Genomic DNA, 14484 nt, shown 5'->3' with positions numbered 1-14484 from the left:
TCATCCCCGCTGCTGCTGCTGCTGCTGCTGTTGCTGCTGTTGCTGCTGTTGCTGCTGCTGTAGAGATGTTGTGTTTTGTTTATTTGTTGCATTTGTTTTGTCTTATCGAGAATTTTCTGCACATTAGGAAATATAAAATGCTTAAAAAAAGCATAATGAAATTGCAGGCTTTTGGTGCTGTTAAAAAACACAAAAACTCGTCTACACGCGGGGGCCCCATGGGGCCCCTTCCCCCTCTCAGGTGTACATACACCCCGCTGTGCAGCAGCTGCCTCTCTAGCAAATATATTAAACAAGAAGTGCGCATGCAACTCCGGCGGGTACAGCACAAACTCTTCTGGTGACCGGGGGGCCCCTTCTCCACCCTCAAGCCCCACATCTCTACCCTCCCATGCGTTTATATCATCAAATAAAGGCAAACATGCACTGGGGGGCCCCCCAAGGGCCCCCAGGGCCCCCGGGGCCCCCAGGGCCCCCGGAGTTTCCATGCCTCGGGGGCCCCCTGGGCCCCCTAAACCCAACTCAAACCGCTTCTTACGCAGAAACTCCTCGCTGCGTTTGGGGCCCCACAGTGCATGCGGGTGCGGCAGCTGCAAAATACACTCAAAACCAGCTCGGCTACGTAGCACATCGCAGGGTAACGGGGGCCCCTCAGGGGGCCCCCCCCCAGACCGGGGCCTTTCAGACGGGGGCCCCTCAGCAGGGGCCCCCTCCGAGGGGGGCCCCTCAGCAGGGGCCCCTCTGGGGTGAGAGCTATCGGAATGCCGCTCCTCCGCTAGAGGGGCCTGAGGCGGCAGCTCCCCTTCTCTTGTGGGGGCCCCTACCTTTCCCGTCGGCAGCAGCTGTTGGTGGGGCCCCCGTGCTGCGCCTGCAGGCGTTGCAGCATCTGTTGCTTCTGCGTTGCATGCAGTGACGGCCCCCCCGCTGCTTCGCTGCAGCGACAAAGGGGTTCTGCTTGGANTGCTTCTGCGTTGCATGCAGTGACGGCCCCCCCGCTGCTTCGCTGCAGCGACAAAGGGGTTCTGCTTGGATTGGGGGCCCCCTCAAGGGCTGGAGGAAGCTGGGGGGCCCCCAGGGCCCCCAAGGAAGCTGCTGTGGGGGCCTCGCAGCACTCCACTGCATTCATACAGAAAGCGTTAATATGCATGAGCCGCAAGGCGGTGCCCCGGGTCTCCCAAGATAAGCTGCTGGAGAGAAGAATAGATTTGTGCTCTGCAGCAAACAAAATAAAAATTAAATTAAATTTATAATATAAATTAAATTAAATTAATAATAATATAAAATAAAATACAATGGGATACAATAAAAGTTAAAAAAAAAAAGAATTTCAGCGCGGGAAACTCTTTATTTAATCTGTCGCAGCTGCAGATACACCGCAAGAAAAAGAAGAAAAGAAGAAAGAAAGCAACAAATCCCCGGTGAGTTTCTGTGGCTGTTCAGGTGTACATACAGCTCACCTATAGGCAGCAACTCCTTAACCCTCGCTACAGCCCGCAGCATCGACGGCTCCTGCAGCAGCAGAGCTGCATCCTCAATAGCAAGGAGTTTACAGTTATACAGTGCGTGGGGTGTATCTGCATCTGGTGTATATCCAGGCATCCTCAGGCCTTTATGTTTCGATGCAAGCAGAAAAGAAACAAACTCCTCTGCTTTCCCAGGTGTACACACAACTACATGTGGCCGTGCATGCAACAAAGCCCCAAACTGCCTCCAGGGGGCCCCCAAACCCCCACACTCCCCGGGGCCCCTCCCCACCAACACCCCCACACGCAGCCCGCTGTACCGACCCAACGCCTGCAGCAGCCGCCGCGTCTGCATCGCCATATCTCGCGTTGGTGTTATGAACAGGGCACGTATACACCCGAACGAGGCCCCTTGGGGGCCCCCAGGGGCCCCATCGGGGGCCCCCTGTGACTCCAGGGGGCCCCCCAAAGAGGTGAAGGGGCCCCCTGCGTCTTGAGCCAGGTGACAAACTACAGAAAGAGCTGCAGCAACAGATTTACCTGAGCCTGCAGGCCCAGCTAGCAGCACATCTGTCTGCGGCTGCAGCAGCAGGGGGAGTGCAAGCTGCTGCAGCGGCAGCAGATGAGTAATCTTTGCTGCTCTTGAGAGACCCAGGAGGATTTCGCGGGGTATGCCGGCTGTACATACACCCGAAGCGGGTGCAGCAACAACAGGAGAAACCGCTGCTGCTGCTGCTGCTGCTGCTGNGGCAACGCCTTAAGGAGAATTTCTCTGTATGAGCCCCCCCATACACGTTGCTTGGGGATCGGGAGGCCCCTGCAGGTTGCCTGCAGCAGTGGCATCCATGGCTCATGGGGGCCCCCCTTGCGCAGCAGCTGCTCCAGAGGGTGCACGCTGCAGGGGGGCCCCCATGTCTGCAGCTCCTGGAAATCTGTGCGTTGAGTGGGAGCCGCTGTTGGTGCTGTAGCTGCTGCAGTTGCTGCTGCCGCTGGCAGCAACGGTTCTTCTGCTGCAACTGTTGGCTTAGAGGGATGTTGGTGAGATGATTGGGAAGAAAAAAAACGAGAAAACAGCGGCACGGAGCGCCAGGAGAAGCATATGATTCCTGATGAAGAACAACTGAGAGATGAGAACGGCTGCTGTGTACCCCACCGCCGGGTCAGTGCCGTGTGTATGTACAGCTGCATGAGGGATTCGTTCTCAAGAAGTGAAGTCTTGAGATAGTTTCATTCATAAAAACAGAAGAATACAAACTCAGAGAAGGAAAGAAGGAAAGCAGAAAGCCCGGGTGAAACGCACGCTGAAACGCAACGAAACCGATCCATCGCGGTGTATTGACAGCTTGCAAGCAGGTACTTCAGATATGGAAGAAAACAAAAACGTCATAAATATATTCTTCTCTACATATTGCAGTAACTCGAAATGCAGCAAACCCTGAAAACAAACCCCGGCTTTGTATCTATTGTTTCTGTATGGTGTTGGCTTCTACGCAACATCAATCAATGATAATTCTAAAAAATATAATGCGAAATAAATTATATTTGGTGATGTATTTCCACAAAGTCGATACAATCAATACTTGTATGCTCGACTGGGGGCCCCCGGGGGCCCCCAGCCCTCGGGGGCCCTAGACCGAGCTGCGTGTATTGAACCAATCGATTTTCACTAGGAGTTTTACATTAAAAATAAAATTAAATTTCCTTTAAAATATATATTAAATAAATTTGTATTTATTATCTATTTCAGGCTGTATTCAAAGGGGAATGAAACTCGATTTAGTCTGCATTCAACAAGAAATACATGCGTGTTCAGGTTGTATTCATGTATACTTGCACTTCTTCTCAACTACAAACTAAATAGGCTTGTAAACCCTTTTAAATGCAGACTAAATAACCCTGTATTCCCCTTTAAATATAAATTAAATAGGTTTGTATATCCTTTAAAATATAGAATATATAGACTTGTATTTCTATTCAACTATGGAAACAAGTCCCGCGCTCGCACGAAAGCAGTTGATTGCGTTTAGGATGATAGTTCTCCGCAGAAGCAGCTTCTGCCCCCCCTCAGATCCCAAGCGCCTTGAAGGGGGCGGTCCAAGGGCTAGGGGCTGGTGCCAGGAGGACGTGTGCAGTGTAAGCGTGCTCTGTAAGAAGTTGATGCAAGTATTTCAACTCGCATGCAGACTGCCTCTCGAGGTACTAGTTTAGGCGTTCATCCACTGACCATAAGTATAGAAAAGGGGGAGCAGCTTTCTGCTTGCATGCAGGATTGCTATTGCAACACTAGGTAGCGCAAGGTGCGCTGGAGCCCGTGATTCGCCTCCTCGCCGCAGCAGCCTGAAGACCAAGGGCCTTTGGGTGCAGGATGTCTGGGAACACAAGCGTAAGCCAGCTGTGGATCTTTCCATTGGTGAGAAAGCAGCCATCAGCTGGGGGTCTCGCTATATTCTACGAACCAGTGTATCTGCATTCCATGTGTTGGAGCGTTTCTTTACAGCGAAACTAATTCGTGCAGAATGCCTCCGCTTTTGATGAGACCGTCCAGCTAGGATTGGAGTGCTTACGCAGTGCACTACATCCGCCTTCGAAATGCTCTCAAAATGTTCTAGAAACTTCCTTTATAAGAAGCGAAAGCACGAGAATTGTGGCTGTATCTGAAGTATGGAAATTTTCGTGTGTGCGCCGCGATATCTGTTCGTTCCTAAATCTGAACGGGAACAAGATATAGCTGAACTACGGGCACTTAAGCAAGAAGAATATTTGGTGCAATATATTGGGAGGTACCGCTCCTTTGTGAACAGAAACTCAACGGAGAAGATGGATACCTCGAGGATGCCACGGAAATACCCCTGAGGGATTGCTTCCCATAGATGGTCCGCAGGAATATACTCAGGTTGTCTTTATCCTGGCCAATTAGCATCATAATAACATTGTAACATCTGCGTGCGCCTAGGATATCAATCAGTTGCTCCTTCTTGCACTGGGCATGTTGACGTTTTGTAGAAAGAGTCCGAGGAAACTTGAGCGACTCCCTAACGCGTCTTGGATTAACTTATCACCGACGTGGGGATTTCAGCGTACAGTTGATGTCGGTTTTCTAAGAACGCGGAGCAAAAAAACCCACCTAACGCATGGAATGGCGAAGTTTATCTTCAGCTCGCCCTCCTGCCCTCTACGGGAAACTCCCAAATACTTTACAACCAACTAAAGATTGAAATTAGCTGCCGAACTTCGTCTGTTTTTGCCGTGCTTCCCTGGGCTTTCCCCATACATTCCTGAGCAATTGCAAGCTGTGTATGGACGTGAACACCTGTACACAGGTAGAAGGGAACATCTCTGCTTTATAAGCCCAGTCCGCACAAGAGATGAACGTCATTCCAACATCTGACCCCTATTAAATTCACCACGAGATTCATAGGCATATATCCACTTAGGAATCGAAGACACATGGATTGTTTTCATTGTAAATGCATGTTCCGCTAGATGCTATGCAGCTACCATGCTCAGCTCAGCGCGACGAGGCGCTCAGACGTTGGCTGCCACCCCGCCGGCAGGGTGGCAGCCAACGTCGAGAGGAGAAACTGGCTAAGCCCTAAACGTCTGACAAAGATGTGGGGGAGAATGCGTATATATGCTTAATATGAGGTTGGGATTCCTTGCCAGTATCTGACATGATGGGCCTTCCTGTGTAAGCAAGTGTAACTAGGGCCCACACAGGAGCGTCGTGAGCTGCGGCAAAGTCACAACTCTGAACATAATAGTTCCACCCAAAGCAGCTCAGACCCCCGCCGAGTATCCGCCCATCCTCGGCACAGATTCCCAGCCCGTGGATGGTGGGGAGAGCAGGCGGCCTATCACGAGGTGCAGCACGCCGGGTTGCAACCCTGCTGCGAGGCAACCCTACATGGAAGCATAACCAAGACCCCCCTCCTCCCGCTACCTACAATTGTTAAACACTCACATGGCCTTCAACAGGCAGACTAAAAAACCCGATATACGAACTCCACGCTGAGTGAGAACACACGTATCAATTTCAAACTGTGAAGAGCCTGCTGAGGCCGTGCTGCATCCCTCCTCTTCTGCTAGCCTTGTTCAGACGGCGCACCAGCATCGATGCTCTTATTTAGCCTATATTTTGCCACAGTTGAAGCGAATATACAAATAGAGGTCATTTGTGTTTCTCTTTGCAGCACGTTTCAAACACCAACCCGTGCGAACGAAAATCCACCGCGGCAACACTGTGTGGCAGTCACGCTCTATAGACAGTTCAACAGACGGAAGCGAACAAGAATATGTTTATGATGAAGCGAAACATCGATTAGAATTATTTAGTTCATCTGAAAGGGTATACACTGAGCTATACGTCGGCTGACGAGAGCTTCCATGGGTGGTGGTCCAGAGCAGTCGGTGTGCCACACACTGACACGTCTCGTGGCAGACAGGAGGACGGAAGGAAGGCACTGGCCGCTGTTGTTGAATCTACAAGTGAACAACTGGTTTCCACTTACGATTCTTCTTCTTTATCACTTTGTTTTTATGCACTTGGCGAAGAATCGCTCAATCTGGCTTCAGAATCCCACCCAGCAGCACACAGTTCAAGGGAGTGGTGAACCTGCATGCCTCGCTCGGTTCCTCTGCTTCCATCAGCAGGAACCCTTCTTCTGCACAGTACCTTTTCTGGCTCCAAATAAGTAAGCTAACAAAACGCATACGAAGGAATTGTTTGAGAAACGTCTTCTACATCCTAAAACGCAGCTCATTGCAGGAGTCTAAGCTGCGCTTCTACCAACGCACACCTGTTTTGGGGGGGTGCTGGATTCCCCATTTCTGCTTCTCTGTGCATAGTGCTTTGTGTTCTGTTCCGCTTTTTCAGGATGGGAATGACGCGGCTTGTTTCTTTTTTGTTTACCTTTGTGGTGTTTTCCGTTCCTGGTTCTGTATTTGGGGCCTCTCCAGCCCATCCTGACAATGAACATCACTCTCTGGGTACCGCCATCGACGTCATATTTTCACGGATTCTTGAGGATGCAAAGCACGACTTGAGCCGCAGCAATGTGCTGCAGAGCTGCGGCAAACCGGGGGCCCAGCCAGACGGACAGAAAGGGGTCCAGTGCCGCCGCGTGTTGAAGGGTGAGCCTGATGCGGCTCATGAGTTGCTGCCGTTCCTCCTCAGGGACGAAGAGGCGATGAAGCTATGGAGAGATCACTTCAAGCGCCACGTTAACGACCTCGTTAGGGAGGCAGCCGAATACAGCGGTGCAGACACCCCTCTCCACGGCCCCGTTTTGAGAACGCTGGCAGAGAGAGAGTTCTGGGGCAGCCGCCCGGCCGTTAGCAACGGGGCCCTGCAGCATTTGCGGCTGAAGATGCAGCGCCTGAAGCTTGCAGCTGCCGAGAAGGGGAACGACCCCGAGCTGGAAGTGAGCTGGGAGGCAGAAGTGTCGCCGCGGTTCAAATACCACAGCATAAAGGACGCGAAAAAACAGATGGGGACGTATCTGAGTTGGTACGAAGATCCAGATAAGCCAAGTGTACCTATGGGTGAGCCTCTACCAGTGAAGAAGTTTGAACTGCAAGCAGATGCTCAAGAAGACGATACGACAGACTTCGACGCACGAGAGGCATTCCCTGATTGCAAAGACGTCATAGGACATGTACGAGACCAGGGAGATTGCGGGTCGTGCTGGGCATTCGCTAGCACGGAAGCTCTTAACGATAGATTCTGCATCAAGACAGGCGGGAAGCACATGGAGATACTGTCGCCACAGCACACCACATCATGCTGCGATCTGCTACACTGCTTATCTTTCGGCTGCAGTGGGGGCCAGCCGCGCATGGCTTGGCGGTGGTTTGCAAACGACGGGGTTGTGACGGGGGGTGATTATGATGAACTTCACAAGGGGAAGAGCTGCTGGCCGTACGAAGTACCTTTCTGTCAGCACCACTCCAACGGGCCTTACCCGCAGTGCGAGGGACCCCTCCCCAAGGCCCCTAAGTGCAGAAAAGATTGCGAGGAGGCGGAATACAGCACGAAGGTGCATCCATTCAAGGAGGATCTTCACTTTGCTTCCAGTTCATACAGTGTAGAGGGACGGGATCAGATCAAGAAAGAAATCAAGGAGAATGGAACGCTTACAGGAGCCTTCTTAGTCTTCGAAGACTTCCTCATGTACAAAAAGGGAGTGTATCACCACGTCACAGGCTCCCCCATGGGCGGCCACGCAATCAAGGTGATTGGCTATGGCAATGAAAACGGCAGAGACTACTGGCTAGCCGTCAACAGCTGGAACGAATACTGGGGAGATAAGGGCACCTTCAAAATACAGATGGGAGAGGCCGGAATAGATAAAGAATTCTGCGGTGGAGAGCCAAAAGTACCGGCAAACCTCAGTACATTTTTGCAGCAATCCGCACATGATTTGTAAGCCCTAGCAAATATAAAAAGTCCGAAACTCCAGGGACTGAGAAGTAACAGTTTCGTGGAGCTTCACGAGACCGCTTCGTTCCGCTTGTCGCGTCGAGAATTGCAAGAAAGGAGGGCAAGACGCATCCAGTGTGATCAGCTGTGGTGTACATAACAGACGGTGTATGCACAGATATGTGGTTTCAGATTGATGAACCTCACAGTGTTTGTTAACGATTTTGTGTACAGAAATTCAGGTGCTGAAGTATACGTGATACGTAGAGGTCGGTTGGCAATGGCGGCCTCCGGTGGGGATAGCACTATTATAATATTCAGAGGTGGGGATGGCACTTTTATATTCAGAACAGACGGAAGGTATGTGACGTCTGCCACGCTGCAACCGCCCCAAGCTTCGGGTTATAGCCCGTTCAGTAGGGTCGTTGCGAAGGGCCCTTTGATACAGTTGACATATATACCTCTTTTCCATTTGTCGCCACGAACTAATTCGTATTCGACAGAATTGCATTATCTGCCACGGCAGCGAATGTAGGACGTAGATAACCATACCCACGGATCCTGATGAGTTACAATGAGAGCATATCACCAGCACCAGCAACAGGAGCTCCTGCCGTTGCTTTTGAGCAACTGCTGCCTTTATTTGAAGTCTTAGCCCTACACGCGAAGGATATAGGGTTGCAACGCAAACTGTACACTTTGACCGCGCATAGAACGAACGAAAAGGAACTACAGCGCAGCTCAAACGACATTTCGGAACCACTTCCTTCAGGTTATGGCCGAACTGCAAGAGAAAACTAGCCTCACCATTGCAGCAGGTAATAAATGCAAACGACGACACCTGCTGGGAGTCTCTGTATTGCAGTGTAGACAGAGCGTAAAACTATACAGAAACTCCACCATATAGGTGAAGCATAATTACGTTGGCGGGGGCTATAAGCACTCGCGAATCGAGCACGGTACTACAAAATACAGAGCACAACAACGTCGTGGAATACAGCCACTATGATTCAGTGGACTGCACTCGACAGTACTGTTTCTACACCAGTGCACTACAGGCACGGTACAGCATATTAAACTATGCAACAATACAATACTTACTAAATATATAATACGCAACCAAAGCAGCACAAGCCACTGCGGCTGCAGCAACTACATACACTATAGAACTCCATAAGAGTAGCAGTACGCGCTGGAATGCGCTATCTTCCATGTGGCCTGCAGCTTTGCGCTGACAGTTCAGAAGAGTCCTTTCGGTTTTAAGGAAAATCGCAAAGGGGTGCAATTGCTGCAGAGGTTGGCATGTGGATATTCGATGAGCTTACTGGTAGAGCTCAAGAAATGCGCGAGAGAAAGCAAAAGTCCGTTCTCTATGAGCCCTCCCTCTCAAGTAAAAGCACTGCACTGCACTGCACTGCATTCTAGTGGACAACGACCTAGTTTCAAAGGGTTGTCTCATAAATAAGGACAGTCCCACGGTATGAAAATATATAGTTATATATTTACGGTATAAATATTTAATATATATATTCATGTATATATTTATATATACACGCATAATGCGTGATTAGAACGAGCTAATCCTGAAGGAGTGGTGCAGAGCTTGTGGATTCTGAAGAGGAGCCTTTTACTTTGCCTTCGCGAACGGTCTTCTTGGCGAGAATCCATCTACAGGGCAACACGCAACAGAAACAGCAATACACCAATCACTATAATCACTATTTTTATTGCATTTAGTTTGACCTTTGCACGTCGTATACACAACTGTACTGAACAGAAGAGCGGCTTAATATAAATGGCCTATGCCTGTTGTTCGTGAGTACTGTCTGAGATCGCTTCATTCGGTTGTTTATTTTGCTGCACATTTCCAATTCGTTCTACGGTTGGCTTTGCCTTTTATCTAACTGTCGGTACTACGGTTGGGGATGGGGTTTAGTGTTAAGGGTTTAGGTTTGACCATTGACTCGAGTGCTGTGCTGCCTGAGTGCTGTGCTGCCATTTAGTTTATCTGAAGCTTCTACTGGGACTTTGTTCTGCTATGCATGCAGCTCTGCTATAGGGTTCAACTTAGTGTTTGTTGCAGGGCATTGCGGGGGGGGGGGGAAGNGGGGGGGGGGGGGAAGGGGAGGTTCTTACTCTGCAGGAATCGCCACTACCCACTGCAGACCCCAGGCTACGAGGAACAGTAAGACGAGGACCCCGAAAGACAAGCTGCCAGCAATCCAAAGACAAGCGCCTTTGTAAAGACAAGCTCCCTGAAAAAAAGCATACTCATGCAGAATGAAGCCCCCATACACAGCTAACCACACCCCCGCACGCCCTCGCCTACACCCACCCACGCCCACACCCACAGTCAAGCACGCCCATATACATATATACTCGCCCACACCCACATCCAAGCACGTGCATACACATAGATAGATACAAATCCCCACCCAGCCACCCATGCCCACCCTCATATCCACACCAACAAACACGGCACTCAAAATGTTTTCCCAGCTGTTCAACTTGACCGTAAACAGCTGATTCTGTTACTGTTACTGTTACTCATGAACTGGTTCTTGTACGCAAACTGCTCCTGCCGCTTATCTTACCGCGAAGACGCAAGAGCACTCCTCCTCATGTTCCTGGGAAGTCTGCAGAAAGGAAATGTGCACAACATACATACAACTGAAGTGTGTCCTGCATAATTCAACCTTTACTGAAACCCCTCTGAAACTCGCAAGTTGGTCAGGCGCTTACCTGCAAGGCAGAGAAGGGGTTTGCCTCTGGTGGTGGTGCAGACTGAGGATTTTGTTGTGGGTTTTCGTTCTGAGAGACGGCGGTTTGCTGAGCTAGCGAACTATCCAATGAAGTAGAAGACTGCGTATTGCTGCCACTTCCATTGTTCAGGTGTAAGCGGGCAATCAGAGGATCGGTGCCGGGGGGCGGAAACGGTTCGCTGGCGCCATTTATAAGAATATCTGCGGTTGCTTTGGCCTGGTGGGACAAGCCTGCGGTCATGACAAACAAGCTGCACATAAATAAATGAGCATTAGTGCATAAACAACAGAAAGGAATATGCACCCATTTATAAGCAATATTCATCCACTATATCTGTGACCCCATGTCTCGAACCCGGAACATCCCACACATTTATCTCAACGTTATCGTTTGCTAGGCAGGTAAGATATCTCGCCCAATCAGTTGAGGTTTAATGGGTCATTTTGATGTTGTGGCTGACCATAAGCGTGTCTGGAGAGGAGAAAGATGAAGCAAAATACGCAAACGCGCAGTGATGCAACCATCGTGCCGACGGTCTAGATAATGCAGGCAGCCGCGCAAGTGGTTGCGAGGTGCTCAAGATCATTGAGTGGTTTCTATGAGTATAGAAACTCCTTCTTTGAAGGCATCTCTAGCAAAGTGAATCCATGGAGCCTCTGATTGTGTGAACCGGTCCAGTGCTTGTAACCGCGGCAGACAAAAGAGCAGGAAGAAACCGTCGAAGCCGTATACCTGGAGAAGGTTGGGAAGAAGGTTGGGAGTCTAAAACAATGGGTATAATCAAGTAAGGAAGATATGATGTTCAACAAACAAAGGGAAGATGGCCAATACGGAAACTGCATGTGGGCGGACAGGCAGTCAATCGATGGTGGCTGCCTCAGGGGAAGCACGCGCTTCGCATCACAACTTCGACGTGAAAAGAACCCTGAGATGATAATTTCTTTAATATAAAGGGGAGAATAAAGGGTATTTACTATTATATTTTTTGGAAGCAGTAACAGGCATTGAGCATTCGATCCAACGATTTTCGGGGCCACTGCAGCCGGTCAACTGTGCTGTACGAGGGTCCACGAGGACGAAAAAGGAACAATTTTGTTGATTTTCAATCGAAAGAACATAATTTGACTCATAGTGCGTACAAGAGTTGGATACAGTACCTCAACGGGTCTTGAAAATTGTTTATTTCACCGACTACACCTCTTCACCGTACAAAGGAAGAACGCAACCAAGCACACAACAACACATTAAATGCATATCGCCTATTCCTCATAGTTCATACCTCATGTGAGACTGTCTTTATTTTCGCAAGCCATGTGATCGTCACATGGTTGCCTTTTCCCGTCAACCCCGGCATTGCGCAGGACAGTGCCAGAAGGACCAGCGGTAACTTTCTTGTTTACTACGAGGAGGGGGATTTACCACTTGGGGCATCATCCCCCGTTCATATCTCGGTTTCGCTCATTCAGGGGCACTGCCTCAGACTCGCTCTATAAGGTGTTCTGAGCACAACCAGTTCCACGCGATTGCAGGCGTCCTGCAACAGGGGGGGAGTGCTGTGATGGTGCAGGAACGGTGGGGGGATATTTAAGCTTTAGTACAGAAACGTGTGCTTGGCAAGCAAATGGAGGGACCAGACGCACTACCAGAGACGCATGAAGCTGCTAATGCTCCAACCAAAGGGCCGGGTGAAGATGAACGGGACACAACGACGCTGACAGCTGAACTAACAGCACTAGTATGGAGTCAAAGACACTGCCTTATATTTATTGCTTTGTGTATACAACACATATTATAAATGTAGAGCATGTATATTATGTAAACAGCATATATGTATATGTATATTGTGTATATATAATACCTAATATATATACTATATGCATAGGTTCAACGCCGAAACGCTCGTCTACTGGTTGGCAGCAACTACTTGGGTGTCGCACTTTATTAACTGCGAGAGATCAACGTAACACCCAAAGGCCTTTTCTTTGAAAAGGCATCGTATGCATTTGTTTATTTTGGGGTAGAGCTCATATGCTACGTATTTTGCGTATCTGGGAGGTCACCACAATAGTTCACTGCAGTGGTCATTGCAGCAGGTAGACGAACAGTTATGGAATACAGAACAGAACTGGGCACACGATTGGAGGAGCATACTAAAGCTGCTTTTGCAGATGCTAGCGTTAGCTGATCTCGCTTTTTGTATCCTGACTGCTATACTGCAACTCAACGGATTCTGCACTAATTATGCCGCATTTCTCTGGTAGATACTCATTCGTTGACTTCAGCTTGTACTAACTGTGCTGGTTTCTCTTTGTCACTGACATTCTTTAGCCTGTGTTGAGTGTGTTCATAGAGCTGTGTTTGTTGTTGCGGCCCAGGCCTCTCTCCATGCCAGTAATGCGGCGGCGCTGTGTGCAGAGGCGGACAGGAAGTTAGAACTCCTACTGTAAGTTGAGACAACAAATGCTTTCTGTTTCGCTTTCGCGAACAAAGGGTACGGGCACTTCGCACTGCCATTACTTAGGTGTTCTCGTAACTAATTGTATACATTCAATACAGTACATATATACTATCTATGTATATGTGTGCGATGCATATATGTATAGAACCGTTTGCATCAGAATAGTTTATATATGCGGATATATGCGTGTATGCGAGCATCGCTTCGTTCCACCATTTCCATAAGGTCGCTAAAAAAAGCATTCACAGAAATGTTAGGAGTGCGACATGCGTGGGGCCGGTAGAACTCGTACAATATTGCTGCTATTGGTGTGCAGGAAGGAGTGCACACAGCTTGATTTGGAGTGTGAGAAGATACTTGAGCAAGCCCAGGAACAGGAAAAGCCTCCGGAAGAACCCCCTCAGCAACAGCAGGAGGTTCAGGAGCAGGCGCCGAAGCAAGCAACTGCGAACAACAGTAGTAACGGCAAAGGATCTGAGCCAGCTCCTTTCGTCCCCAAATTGACGCGTGTTACCCCAAAGCCGGCGAGGTTTTTGCCAAAGAGGAAATAGTGTCATTTGTCAGAATGCGTACCTTTAACACAAGCTCCCGTCGACTAATTGACGCAGTGGTTACCCCGTCTATAAGGCAGCTCAGCTTCACATGCGTGTCCAACATTCAATTCCGTGCCCACACATGAATGAAGCAGGCTACCTCTGCAGCTTCACACTACAGTTGGGTTCCTAAGCCAGGGTAAAGCATTTCTGCCGCGCCCGACGGGAACGGCTTTAACAACCTTAGCTGAAAACACAATTTGCACAGTCCCTCCGCAACGTTTCCAATGCGGAATTCACTCGGGTCGCTGTGACCCAGCCCACAGCCTGCCCTTCCATTCATGTCTAGGGGGGCAGAAGCGACAAACCGCTAGGTTCTGCTTGTCGCAGGGAATATAGTATAGCTCCCGCTTTTGAAGTATTCGCGGGAAGAAGAATAGACTTTTTATTGTAAAAGAACCGTCGCGTGCCTTCCAACGACGCTGCGGAGTTCTGTTTCAGTAGTTGCGACAGTAATTCCTCACCAACAAATCAGAGAGAGGAACAATAAGCTTATCATCCCAAAACAACCGCTGCGTCCCTTGCTCCAACAAAAGGCACACTTACACAATGCCAACAGGCTTCAGTGATTGCGACAGTAATTCCTCAACAAAGGTTCAGAGAGAGGAACAAAAAACAGTCTCATCCTTATCGTTGGCAGCTCCAGAAGTGTAATCGTTCGATAGATTGGTGTAAGGTGAAATGGGTCTAGCTGAACGCAGACGGGTGCTCTGCAGTCACCTTCGTATGCACCACGCCTGCATGGCTCTCAGCAGTTGTTTTAACGTGACTTAGACACTGAACAGTGCT

At 49.4% G+C, this 14484-nt stretch overlaps 4 protein-coding genes across 4 annotated transcripts in view; 2 read left to right on the top strand and 2 right to left on the bottom strand.

Moving 5' to 3' along the window:
• Positions 1-977, bottom strand: part of EMH_0010840 (helicase conserved C-terminal domain-containing protein, putative) — a gene marked incomplete at both ends in the record, with an annotated part of 1113 nt that extends 136 nt beyond the window's left edge. The window contains 3 exon segments of the mRNA XM_013499062.1: positions 3-116; positions 252-960; positions 964-977. Of these exon segments, the coding sequence (XP_013354516.1) occupies positions 3-116; positions 252-960; positions 964-977 (837 nt within the window).
• A 5360-nt stretch (positions 978-6337) lies between these two features.
• EMH_0010830 (cysteine proteinase, putative) lies at positions 6338-7888 on the top strand (the record flags this gene model as incomplete). The annotated part of the gene is made up of 1 exon (XM_013499061.1): positions 6338-7888. One exon carries the CDS (start codon positions 6338-6340, stop codon positions 7886-7888), a length of 1551 nt encoding a protein of 516 aa, XP_013354515.1.
• A 2125-nt stretch (positions 7889-10013) lies between these two features.
• Positions 10014-10884, bottom strand: EMH_0010820 (uncharacterized protein; the record flags this gene model as incomplete). The annotated part of the gene is made up of 3 exons (XM_013499060.1): positions 10014-10136; positions 10476-10517; positions 10624-10884. 3 exons carry the CDS (start codon positions 10882-10884, stop codon positions 10014-10016), a joined length of 426 nt encoding a protein of 141 aa, XP_013354514.1.
• Positions 10885-12265: 1381 nt separating this feature from the next.
• On the top strand, positions 12266-13653 carry EMH_0010810 (uncharacterized protein; the record flags this gene model as incomplete). Its single annotated transcript, XM_013499059.1, has 3 exons — positions 12266-12379; positions 13020-13087; positions 13419-13653. The coding sequence occupies 3 exons, from the start codon at positions 12266-12268 to the stop codon at positions 13651-13653; spliced, it is 417 nt and encodes a 138-aa protein (XP_013354513.1).
• Between the last annotated feature and the right edge of the window lie 831 nt (positions 13654-14484).

The sequence above is a fragment of the Eimeria mitis genome, genomic scaffold (assembly GCF_000499745.2).
Source record: "Eimeria mitis Houghton genomic scaffold, Emh_scaff396, whole genome shotgun sequence".
Lineage (NCBI taxonomy): Eukaryota > Apicomplexa > Conoidasida > Eucoccidiorida > Eimeriidae > Eimeria > Eimeria mitis.
The sequence above is the reverse complement of the archived record's forward strand: the minus strand, read 5'-3'. Positions and strand labels throughout refer to the sequence as shown.